Below are 13,539 nucleotides of genomic sequence, written 5' to 3'. Positions count from 1 at the left end.
CCCAATCAAGGCATCTTAACTCTCGCGATGACTGCTGTAATGATGATGGTTATTGGCCCATTTCGGATATATCTCTCTCACTCTATCATCAAAAGAAAAAGGGGCCAAAAGCATTTGCGTGTGTGCCGTCCGCCATCCGCCATCCGCCATCAGCCATCAGAAGCCAGAGTCCAGCATCCAGAATCCAGCTGCAATGATCGTTGTGCTGTTGTGGCCATGTCCATTTCCGGATACTTGTGCAAATGAAGTGTGTACACAAAGTATCATTCACGCTATCATTGACACCAAACAAGAGGAGGTTGGCAGGAGACGGGGACGCGGACGGGGCCGCGGAAGGGGCCGCGAACGGTGGCTGGTTCGAGGGCAATGACGGCAGTGGCTGCGGGAAGGTAAATGAAGGGGCGGAACAGCAGCAGCAGCAGCACCAACAACAAGTTTGTTAACGAAGTCAAAAGTTGTCTGCCATCGAACGTTGGGATTCCTTTTTGGTCAGGCCAATAAAAAAAGAAATTTTCCCAGAATGCCCATATATGCTTATGTATATGTATGTGCATATGTATATGCGATTGTCTGTGTGTGCGCGCGTATGTTCTTATAGAGTATTCCAGTGTTTGCATTCATTCATTTCCAGCAAAAAATGTCCTGATTTTTACGCACGGCTCGAGGCACGAGGCACAAGGCACACGGCACACGGCACGGCACGCAACGTGGGGTATACTTTATTCCTGCGAAGATGCCTGTTTCACATAGTATTTACTACAGTATTTACATATACAGTATATGGTATACACTACATGGGACTTGCTTCGCTAGCACGCGTCGATATGAGTACAAAAAATCTTTTTAATATCATATCATCGATCCATTATAAACAAGCTCCTTTTTCCCAAAACGCCGTTATCAGATATTTTTCGACCTTTTCTTCTATCATTCATCATTTGGCATTGATCCGCCCTGATCCAGATTCGGCAGCCAAATAGCTACGGTCGTACAGGCGGTATATCCACACAGGAGTGTGGATACCAAATTTGGTGGCTCTAGCTCTAAGGGTCTCTGAGATCTAGGCGCTGATCTTAAGCGACAGGCAAAGCCGACCATGAAACGTGTGTGTTTTGTTTTTCCGTTCCAATAATACGATCTGGTTCGGATATATGTATGTATGTATGTAAGCATTTTGAAAATCGGGTATACAAAGAAAAAATGAAAAATGCAAAAATAATGTAAAGTGTGTGAAGGTGCTTTAAGACTGTTGAGAGATGCAGAGGGTATCTTTATTTCGAAATTAATTTCGACTATATAATTCGGATTTTTTTCACCGTGCTATCCTCTCTCTGTATCTGTATCTCTAGCTGTCTGCTGTGGGGTGTTGTCGGCGAGAGTTGAAATTATTGCAAGCAAAATTGATGATTACCCAGCTGAAGAGGAGTCGGATGGAAGGGGGACACAGGGGAATGCAGGTGGAGCTCTAGTGGCTGTGGCTGCTAGTAGCTCTTTTGCCTTTGCCAGCCATTATGGAAACTGCTCTCCCCCCACGCCTCCACCACTGCCTTCCCGTCTTCAGCCAGCCACATCAAAGTGCAATTTTCGCAGAAGCTTTTATTGCATAGATACTCGTATCAAGCACCTCCCCCTTTCAAGCACCAACTTAGCCGGCAAGCCCCCTCCAAAGTCGCCATCACACCACAGCAACACCAGCCCCCATTCATCGTGCTCACTGCCAGCATCGTAATCATTATCGGCTGCAGCAAGCAACATCAACATCAACATCAACATCAACAAAATAACAAGGAAAGGCTACCTGTGGGGTCCGAGTCACATCCATCGTTGCCATGGCAGCTGCCTCTATCGCGTAGGGATTCGGGTTGCATCTTATTGTATTCTATATATTCTATATTGTATGATTATCCACTGAGACTACTCGATCAAGAAAATATGTATTGTTTCAAGCAAATGTACACATGTGTGGTGTTGATCATCATGCCTCACCCATCTCCGTGGGTATTTTAATGTTAATTTTAACCGTGTTTAACAGCAATATTTTGCTATGATCATACTCGCCTTACTCGACATTTAATTGAAATTGGAAAAGTGAAAATGATTTTTCTCCTCTGTACACACACACACACACACACATACACACACACACAGCAAATTAAAATCAATTTTCCACTTCTTATACTGTCTCTGTCTCTGTCTCTGCCTTTGGTTCATCCTCTTCTCCGCAGCCTCTCCCAATTCTCTCTCCTCCTCCGCTTCTTTCAGCTACCTCTTTCATCTTGATCCAAAGTACTTTTGATTGCAAGTGAAAATAAAAAATACAAAAATTGGTTTATGTATTGTTTCATTTCCTTTTGCTTTCTGCATTAATTATTGAAAATTATATTTTTGATTTTTGCACGCACACTTTTCTTTGATTGAAGTAGAAAGACAGGGGAAAGAGGAATGGGAATGGAAATGGGATGGTGAATGGGAAGTGGAAGGGGAAGGGGAAAGAGGGGAAAGAGGGGAAAAGGAAGATATTGCACACACTATTTGCCATTTTCTTTTGTTTTATTTTATTTTAATTTTTGTTGCGTTCGTTACGGCCGTTTCCATTCCGAAGCTGCAATTATTTCCAAGAAATATAAAATGAGACCTCTCCTTCTCAGCCGTCCTCCGCCACCTCTCTTTTCCAACAATAGCGCCTGAGAATTCCATTAACTTGCACTGAAATGTAAACTGAAATTTACAATTCCGTTGAAACGAGTTGTCTGGAGGTAGGGAATACTCGTATCCGTCGAAATATCGATTAGGGGCCCAGCCCACACTACGAACTATTTGACATCCCAATATCACCTGTAATCCGCACATAGAGCACATCTTGGGGGAACGGGGAGAATTTATAAAGCAAGGTTTGGTCGTAATTGCGAAATTTCAACAAGTTTCAGTGAATGTGAGATCAGGTTAGGTCCATTGCACAATTGCTTACATCGAACCTTATACAGACATTGTTAAAACTTCATTTGTTTATTTTGAATGCACACACCTACACAAGTATACATTTGTACATATTGTTTTCATTTATTTATTCAGTTTTCTTCCTCGACTGCGGTGGAAATTGCAGCATCTCTGCCCGACATTTGAGTGGGCTGTGGACCCGCAATTAGAAATTTTTCTATTTGATCATTTGGCCTTGAACGATTTGAAAGTCTGCACATCGAAATACAAACATAGGTATATTGCACATATGTTTGCGAGGGATCCAAATATTGTCAATATTAAGAGTTGAATTGGGCATTTATCGGCTAAATACGTATCGAAACACCTCGAAGTACCTCGAACATATCAGGTGGATAGGTGGCCTCATCCCACGGACCACCCCAGAAATGGGTGATGAATTGTGGCCTTTTATTTGTGGTGCTTTTTCTAAAGTTAAGCCAATTGGTGGGTCCTGGAGTGCAATGTCCTGCTCCATTTCACAGAGTTTACAGGATTCCAGCTCCACTGGCCTACCCTGTCATTCCAGTACTTGATTTTCCCCTTTAGCTCCCATTTCCCGGTTGATAGCCCCTTCGCACCTTGCTGACCAGGCCATCTGCCCTTTCGATTCCCTGTGGTGGGCCCCAAGTTGATTTGATCGTGAGATCGTGGCTGTCCGAGAAAGCGAAGATGTGAGTGCCTCGCTGGAAGATGGTTGATGGTTCTTGAACCTTGGGCTTACAATGCCCGGTACCACCACCAACTTGGACCCATCGATGCATCGGTGTAGCAGATCTGAGATCCGGCTGCGCTCAGATGCGCCCAGAGAACATGCATGTTGCAATCCCTTCTACTGTTAATTTGAACGGTGAAGGTTTTGATAATATGTATATATCGCATATACGAGTATATACATATACGTGTTTGGGGTTCTTAGGTATCTTTTAGTTTGGAGACACTCTGCAACCGTAGTGCTCCAATACAGGCCTTCCTCCTGATGAGAATGGGCACTGCAGGTACACCTCGCCCCGCCCCTAAAGCATCTGTAGGGCATGTTATCTGGAGAGATCTGAATAACATACAAAGTCGAAAGAATTGGTTCACAGAATCATCTGTAGGAGGAGGCATGGGGTGTTTGGGGAATGCGAGTATTTTTTTCGTCGAGTTGCAAGCAATGAGCAACCATTTTACTTTATTTTGGGTCTTGTTTTGTTTTGTTTTACGTATCTCTCTATATTTTATATATGTATATGTCCGACACTTAAGAACAAGTTGAACTTACTTGTTTGAAATGTTTTCCTTGCAGTGGCACAAACCCAAAAACTTTCTACTTGCAACTGGTAGCCGGCCAAAAGGAAAGGAAACAGAACGAAGCCAAAGACAAGCAAGCACGCGGCAACAACAGCAGTGTGGCAAAGTGTTGCATACTTGCCAGCCACTCACCCAAATAGGAAAGGAGTGAAAACGGATATAGTACATATACAGATATAGTATATCCGCACACATATCTGGAGATTGAAAGAGCGAACAGAAGGAGGAAACGACCGGCAACATGCTGTCGTCAGCAATAAATAAAACAGCACGAAATGCTGCCAATACGTTCCATTTGCTGGCCATCCTTCTCTATTTCTGCTCTCTAGTGCAGGGACAGCAGCAGCAGCAGCAGCAGCAGCATCAGTTGAAGTACCAGCAATTGCAATATCAGATGCAGCAGCAATATGAATACCAGCAGCAGCAGCACTACCAGCAGCAGTTCCAACAGAAGCAGCAGCAGCAGCAGCAGCAGCAACAGCAGCAACATCCACTGACACCCACTGCAGGACTCGCCCATCAGCAACACGATGAAACAATCGATTTGCTGTCCACGCAGCCCACACAGGTGAGTGACAATCAAAGACATGCCAGACAGAACGTATAATAATTGTCGAGTGGAGAGTCAAGGGATTACCCTCCAAGCTCCAAGGAAAACATTGCGCAAGAACCTCCTTGGGCGGCGGCTCATTGTGTAATTAATTGAATTCTTCGGGCTACCACAGATGCGGCCACATCTGCACTGTCCCGGAAAATTGAATTTGATTTTGTGGAGCTCCAGGTCCGAGCAGCAGCTGCAGCTACTTAGAATTAAAATCTCCCATGGCCAACTTTTCGTTTTTCCATCGGTCCTTGGTGGTTGGTGATTGGTGGTTGGTGGATGGGCTTCCACCACCAGCCACTTGCATCCACTGCCAGCCACTGAAACCCAAGTTCAATAAGCTGATTAGCTCAATGAAGTCAGCAATGAAAACGAAATAGAAAGCGCCCCTCGCTCCCTAGCTCCCTGGCTCCCTAGCTTTCTGGCTCCGCGATACGTTACAACCACCAAACCACCCATCAATCTTCCACACAATTCAGGCCATTAATGATTCATTTATTTTTCATTGACTTTAAGTTGAATTTAATTAGCGAAGAAACAACGGAAAACCGAAAGTTTTAGCTGAAGTCTTGGGTTGGACTGATAATAAAGTGGCCCTGAGGGCTTCTTCTATCAAGTGTGCAAATTATTGTTGGAGGTCCGGCAAAGTCATGTTTCAGTCGGCAGTCGGGACTGCCAATCCTCTCCTCAGCGCAATTATTCTCCCCAGAATGAAGGTTAGTCTTCTCCAATTTCTTTCTTCGGATTCAACAGATCAGACATCACTATCTGGCAATCAGCTGGTAGGAGGGATCAATGTATATCTCTCTCCATCAAAATCATATAGTACCCTTTTGTCCACGGAGTGCCGAGATTCCAGGTACATTTCCACACTTCTCTGCAATTCTACATCAACATCAACAAGTTGCACATGCTGACAACCCTGGCAGCAGGGGCAACCCTATTAATTTTACACACGATTTGCTGCTTTGCTTAGTTTTTCCACATGAAAATTCCTGTCACCGACTTCTTACATCGCCCGCCCTGACTGGCACCCGCACTCGCCTCGCACTCCCCGTGCCATTTTGGACCCAGGGCTGGGCTGGCCAAGCTTTTGTGATGGGCAAACCCAGCCCTCACCCCTCACCCCTCACACCACCATTCCATCCCGCGGGGAAGCTCGAACGCCAAAGCTCTAAACCAACTTTGGAGGACAAAACGGGGCAGCGTTTTGTAGATTTTTAAGTCCCATAAATTTTAAGTGTCAATATATAAAACCGCATATGTGCGGGGCCAACAATGAATGGCTGCAGATTCAGAGGAGCAGGGTGGATGGCGGGAGGGCTGAGAAGGACTGGACAAGAGAGGAACGGATGGGAAGGGAAGGGAAGGGAAGGGCAGGAATGGGTCGTGCGAGTCGAAATTCATAAATCCAAACGTGGACGAAACGAAATGGTAAAATAAAATGCAGCCAGCCGAAGCAGCAGCAAAGCTGTGTCTGCTCTAGAGATGGTCCGTAATTGCTGTGAGAACTATCGTTCTCGGACTCTTTGCGGAACTTACTCAAGAATAATAGGAATGGCTATAGCTGCTGTGACGATCGACTACAGGGATTACAGGCATAGTCCCTGTATTACTGTATATTAGTGGTTATATACACATGTTGGAGCTATGACTCTTCCGTGGTGACGTAGATTCGATTCAATCGCTAGAGGGATGCAGGATGTTTTCATAACCAAAGTCGGGTTTAATATAGCCACTCTATTCAACTTGAAGGAATCATTAAATGTACATAATATCCCTCCAATACGTCTTGCGATTCCCGAGACCATTTTTCGACTTTTTAGGACCAGACGGACGATCAGAGACCCCTGATTGATGTCCTATCGCATATCACCCTCACTCCCATCACTCTGACAGGGCCCAGTGCCAGTCACGACTCACGCACCCATCCCCTGGGGCGCACACGTAAATTATATGAATGGGGATTTTTTCTTTATAGTTGCGCGTTTCGTGTCTGTGGCCGAGGGCAGTGCTGGCCAGAATCTCTGGCTGGCCACGCTCTCTGCTGCTATGGCTCCGGCTCCGGCTCTGGCTCTGGCCCCGCCAACCAGCACACCCCACTAATCCCCATGCTCCATATGGCGTCTGGGGTCTTGTGTGGCTTTTATTTTATTGCAAACTTCAAATAAAAACAGCAGCAAAAAGTTGTTAAAAAAGAAAATGGTGCAAAAAAAAACATACGAAAAAGTAAACGAGAACGAAGAAGAAATATTATATGAAATAAAATAGCAGCAACAATTCTTGCATTCAAAGAGAAGCGGGAAGGGGGATACACTAACAGTCTAACAGTCTAACAGTCCAACAGTCCGAAAATTGTGACCAAATCGTGATAGGGTCTTCTTACCATGAGTCCTGCCCTGTCTCTAGCTGATAGCTGGGGCAATCAAATCAATTTCAGCTCGTAGCAATCGAAAATCGAAAAAACTTGAAAGAGCTCATCAATCATGGCGCCAGCCCGATCACTATTCTACTGCGGCCAAGGCGAATGATTTAGTGCACACATCACTGATTGATTGTAAGTCTGTCTATAATGTTACTGTAGCAACTTTTAGCAGAGTGGCTACATCAGTGTGTGGCTCTGACTATACAGTACTATCTTGGATAGTTCTTAACTAGCTCGACCTAATCGGGAGTGTACTTAAATACGGCTGTTGTCTCCGTATGCTTGCGATCGAAGATTGTTCGGTTTAATACGGTTTTAGGTTGGAAATGGTATAAAATGCGATGCAGATAGCGTAACGGATAGCAAAAGGTTCGAGCTACGTTTAGTTCGAAGTTCAAGGACAGCGCGCGACAGATCGGGAAGGCGTAAGAATGAGAGGAAGACTCGAGAGAGCGGCTGCGCAGGCAGCTGACATTATGAAATCATACGAGCTGGCCTGCTCCCCCAACGCGCTCTCTTTTCGGGTCCTAATTTGCGCAGTACAACTGCAAACGCACTGTACAACTTAATCATGGCTACTGCCGTACGGAGCATATGTATGTACATATATTTAGATTACAATGTGCTACAGTGGGCAGTGCAAGAAAATAAAAAGAATTGGGCATTCACTTTACTGCTGCACCAGTCGCTGTAATATGTGGATTATTGGCTTATTTTGGGCTGCGTAACCCAAAAACGGCTTTCTGGATCACATCGTTCCGTTCAGCACTTGGCCTGTTTGGATTCTTTGCCGTGACGTTCAACCGTTCCAAGGACCCAAAGAGATCGCTGCTGCGGATGTACAATTCCCCATGCTGTCCCCGGAAGACTCTTGTCTTATTCAGGGCCGCATAGCCTCCTTAGTGACAGTTCAAGGCTGGCTTTCACAGCCAGCTCATCCGCCCTATCTTGGTTGAGGTTAGACTGCTCACGGACTCCTGCTACGTGATGTTCTGCTTAAAAGTCCGGCGCCCATGCACGCAGAAGCTCCACAGAAGCTTGCGGTGTAGGAACACCCCCGGAAAGCAGTCCTGGCGTCCTTTCGTAAGGTTGAAGTCCTAATTAGGCGTGATAAATGTACGTCAACAATTTCTTGGCAGCGCAACCTGTGGCAGATTTGTGAATATTTTCCACAGCGTTTCCCGGCGAATCAAATTGAAACTGTAATTACTTATTTTGTAGCATAATTATTAGGGAAAGCAGCTGGGACAGCCGACAGAGAGACAAGGAGGGTGGGCGAAGAGGGTGGGAGGAGGACAAGGTAAGCGCAAACCCCATCGAGACGCCGCCTCAGTCAACGGAAAATCTGAAAATCGCTAAAGATTAATGATGCACAAAATTGAGCATCATTAAAGAGAGTGAAAATGGTATTAAGTGCAAAACACACACCAACAGAAATGGTGGACTGAGACAGGAAGTGGGGAAGGGGCGACTTGGCGATGTGGCGATGTGGCGAAGTGCCGAATACAGAAAAACCGCACACTTAGACAGAAGGAGGAGGAAAGAGCGAAGAGAGAGTACGTGCATCACGCAAAGCGGAAGAAAATGGCGGCATAAAACTTAAATACGAAAATGTCAGCCCAAAAATGAGCTTCCAACAACAACAGAAGGAAACGGGGAGAGGGACAGAGTGAACGCGAGAGAGGGTGTCTGTGTGGAAGAGAGGACGGAGCAAAAACAATGTCTCCACCCACGGGGGCAGCTTTTCGGGCTGGGGCCGAGCGTCGGCGTGCCAATGGATGGCCTCTTATCTGTGTAACAAGTAGTAGGGCCAAGTGCCGCGTACGTGCAGAGGAGGCGGAAGTGGCGTGTGTGTATCGTCCCAGCCACAGTAGATGAGGAGAGTGTGTGAGTGTGCGGTGCGGGAAGGAGCTCGGCTAATGTCTTGAGCACGTCCTCTTGTGCGGACTCCTCAGCACATCTCATTCTGCTCAGTCCATCAACATCAGCGAAACTGAATGATGGCAACAAGTTGGCCAACTATGGTTCTTCATAAACATTGGTTAGGCAGGGATAGGGCCCTTAGCACATGAATAATACAATGAAGGGTAGAAGGTCCTTACGAAGCTACTCGTCCATTGGTAAGGGGTGTCATACCCATGTCATACCCTATAAAAACCAGTCGAAATGTCTGATTCGAGGCACTCTCTCTCTCCCACACTCGTTTTTGCATGGCTGTTCGTAAAGGGGACATATTGATTTATACCTAAATGACAAGAGGGTCGGATTGTGATAGGACATGGACAGGGCATACTACTCATCTCTCTCAGTTTCACGTGCACTTGTCTAGAGAGGGGGCACAACATAGATGTGGGAAGCGTCAGAAGAAACGGGAATGTTCGTATGTTAACTTTGGCACCCCGTATATTTGCCCTTTCCACTTAATGACCGATACCTCCTAGATCTCCACTACCCATACCGCACAGTCCGTTAAATCCTCGACTGATACTTAAAATATAGCGGGCTTTATAGGACACAAAGTTACCTACAAATGGCCCGTACGACATCCTTGAAGTGCCCACATGTACAAAAAAACAGGGTAATATTATTAACAAGGGGGAACGTTGTGAGTTGCTGCAGACACCGCAACTCTACATTTATACCCGATACATAGTCAGAATGGCTCTCCTCCGGCAGACGCCGCGAATTTTAAAGGACACGACAAAGAGGGCGTGCGAGAGAGACAGAAAATCAGTCTGAGCGTGACGTCGGGCGCTGCGTAGCCACTGCAAATTTATTTGTTCCTTTTGGCTATACAAATTATCCGATCTGATCCAGATAGCCGGATAGATATGGTCATTCTATATGATTCTGCGTTTTTAGTTTTCTCAAATCTGCAATATTGTGGATGCAACAGATTTTCGTCCTTTGTGGGGACGGAAGGCGTGGGGCGAAATTTTGAGATATACGTTTTATAGTGAGATCTAACAGGAGTGCGGATACTAAATTTGGTTACTCTAGCTTTAATAGTCTCTGAGATTTGTGAATATCCCCAGATTTGCATCCTTTGCGGGGGCGGAAGGGGGTGTGGCGAAATTTTGAAACAAACTCGTCTCGGTCCGATATATTAGGAGTGTGGATACCAAATTTGGTTGCTCTAGCTTTTATAGTCTCTGAGATCTAGGCGCTAATGTTTTACTCTAAGCAAAGCCGCCTATGCTACGTGTGTGTTAGAGAGAGACAGGGCGAGAAAAAATTAAATTGTTTTCTTGATGCTGGCTATAATAATAATACGATCCAATTCCGATCTTGCAGTCTTAAAGATGTGGTCATTCTCTACGATTCTGCGTTTTTGGTTTTCTCGTATCGTCAAAATTGTGAATGCCACAGATTTTCGCCCTTTGTGGGGGCGGAAGTGGGCCGGGCAAAGTTTTGAAATATTTTTGTAGCAGTGACATATCACAGAAGTCTGGATCCAAAACATCGTTGCTCTAGCTCTTATAGTCTTTGAGCATTAGGCGCTGAAGTGGGCGGACAGACGGACAGACGGACGGACGGACAGACGAACAGACAGACATGGCTCAATCGACTCGGCTATTGATGCTGATCAAGAATATATATACTTTATGGGGTCGGAAACGATTCCTTCTGGACGTTACACACATCCATTTTCACCACAAATCTAATATACCCCAATACTCATTTTGAGTATCGGGTAAAAAAACGCAGAATCATAGATAATGATCATATCTATCGGGTTGCTGAATCTGGATCAGATCATTTTTATAGCCAAAGGGAAGAAATCAATTTGCAGTGGCTACGCAGCGCCCGACGTCACGCTCAGACTGATTTTCTGTCTCTCTCGCACGCACTCTTTGTCGTGTCCTTTAATATTCGCTGCGTCTGCCGGAGGAGAGCCATACTGACTTAGTGTCGGGTATAAATGTAGAGTTGCGGTGTCTGCAGCAACTCACAACGTTCCCCCTCGTTTACTATTTTACCTGCTGTCTATGCACACAAGCGCACTGCAATATGTGCGTGCCGACCGCTGTCTTAGCGGAATGGACTCTCAATACTCAGAGAGTAGCTGAGAGTTTTGGAGTTTATCAATAGACAGTCGATGAAATAAATGTAAACTATGTAATGAGCATCCACGACTCCTCTATTGAGATTTGGCAGTGGCCAGGGGTACCAGCGCGGTGGGCACTGACTTTTGACAAGGCACGAGCCTCCGAGTCAACGACAGTGAAACAGGATTGCCGTACACTTTTGACGGAGGTGAGCCTTTTTACGGGCCAAGAAACCAAACAGTTGAGTTATTCATGAAGGGGTGTTAGCAGGGGCATCCAAGTGCCCGAGTAGGGACTGCTTTCAGCGAATGTTCCAGCCTACAGTTTTAGGTACGTATATCTTTTTCCGAAAAGCAAAGTTTAAAATCCGAAAAACAAACCAATTTGCAGCCTTTCGTTATAAACTTAACGCGAAATAGTTACAAACTAAAAACACACAAAAAAACTAAACAAAAATCCTTTGACTTTGTTTGCCAAAAGTTGCAGAGTCAAGCGGGGACTCGGTCGGTCGGCGGCGGCGGCGTTGGCGGTGGCGGTGGATCGAGCAGGGTTTAGGTTGGGTTTGGGGTGAGGGCGTAAAACAGCATGAATATGCAAAAATAAAAAGTGTATTTTGTGTGGGTTCCCCTTTGTTGTTGCTGCTGTTGTTTTATAGTTTTGCATATGAAAACATTGAGGCAGTGGCGGCTGCCCCTGCTACTGCCTCTGTTGCAGCTGCAGCTGCAGCTGCTGCTGCTGGTGGCATGTGATAAGCGCCACTAAAGTCCCATAAGCTCACGGCATTACAGCAACAACAACAAGCTGCAGTCCGAAAAGTATGCAACGAACAACGAACAGAAGAAGGTGCACCAGCACCACCATCAGCAACAGCATCAGCATCAGGTGGAGGTACAGTCAGGCCCGGACTAGAGCTGACTGGTTGGAGGATGACCCTGTTAGAATGATGCAAACTCTAGCAACATCAGCACCAGGTAAACGATCTAGAATTCATATGGATAGAGAACAGCTGTTTTAGAGAAAAAAAGAGGATAGGGCAGGGCAAGTCCATGCAGGGTACACAACAGGTCCAACCCTCTAATGACATGTAGTATTCACTACCTCCACCCTCCACCCTGCACCCCCAATCCGTACAGGACACTAATATTTGTAAAATAATCCGATAGCTTTTGAGTCCGATCGCCGCATAATTACCACGTTACATTCGAATGGATTGTCTGCTCTGGCTGCACTCTGACCCTCGGACTCCGCCTCTAACCAAGGACTAGTGAGGAGGGGACACAATGTCGTGCGACAGTCTCGGATGCCATGGGTAAGTGGCTCTCGGTCTGGATGCTGATACCCCATGGTAGGAGAAATGGGCTACCAACCGCTCATTGTTTGCTTCCACCCCTCCGCAAAGGGCTCGACTTCTTGACCACCCATTGTCTACTGTTCGTGTTGTATTTAGCAGGGTGCAAATATTGCTGCCTGCTTGGATACCAAGGTCCCCAAAGACAAGGCCAGAGGCCAGCCAGGAGCTGGCCATAATTGAATAGGTTCCGACAATGAAAAAAGATAGTAAGGGTCACTGGATAGAGGCCCGAGAACAAAAGTTAGCACGCATACATACGGTTCGGCCCAAACAAAAGGACTGAGGCTACAAGTTGGTCCTGGAACATTAAACCTGGAAAAATGTAACGTAATCCCCTGGACGGGAGGCTATGAAAAACTGCTTCATTAGCACAAAACGTTGAAAACAAGCACATGGATGCATATACTTATACCTATGTACATATGTATGTACAGACAAGTACGAGTGCGAGTACTTCCTGCCCATAGAGATGGAGGCATCTGGAGCCGCATCCGGTCCAGAGGCCTGCTTTGCCCATGGACTTCGAATGGGCTTCCAATGGACTTTGACCGACGGAACAACATTATTGCAACTAATTAAAGCAAAATGCAAATATTCAAGAAAATGTACGTACATTGTATTTACATTGCCGGCTAAAACTTGTTTCATTTGAGGGATTCCAAACAAATGCAAATAAAATTACAAATGATTTGTTTTATTTTTCAGAAAATGGATGAGTAGCAGCTAAAAGAAAACGCAGTTGAATAAAACGTTTCATTTTATGGCACTTTATGGCTGTACTCCCTGTGGTACTTCCTCCTGCCCTTTCAAAATGGCTGTGAAAATGTTCACATTTTTTTGGGTG

General features: G+C 45.7%; 1 protein-coding gene across 4 annotated transcripts in view; it reads left to right on the top strand.

Moving 5' to 3' along the window:
* The window catches only part of LOC26533195 (platelet binding protein GspB), a 115,991-nt gene that overhangs the window by 50,007 nt on the left and 52,445 nt on the right, over window positions 1-13,539 (top strand). For all 4 annotated transcript variants that reach the window (XR_004469731.1, XM_033381634.1, XM_015185428.2 and 1 more), the window contains one exon: window positions 4,265-4,837. Coding sequence is in view for 3 of the 4 variants with exons in the window: in XM_033381634.1 (XP_033237525.1) it covers window positions 4,511-4,837 (327 nt within the window). In the remaining variant the exon portion in view is untranslated. The remainder of the gene's footprint in view (window positions 1-4,264; window positions 4,838-13,539) is intronic.

The sequence above is a fragment of the Drosophila pseudoobscura genome, chromosome X (assembly GCF_009870125.1).
Source record: "Drosophila pseudoobscura strain MV-25-SWS-2005 chromosome X, UCI_Dpse_MV25, whole genome shotgun sequence".
NCBI classification, from domain to species: domain Eukaryota; kingdom Metazoa; phylum Arthropoda; class Insecta; order Diptera; family Drosophilidae; genus Drosophila; species Drosophila pseudoobscura.
Note: the sequence above shows the minus strand (reverse complement) of the source record. Positions and strands in the feature narration are given on the sequence as shown.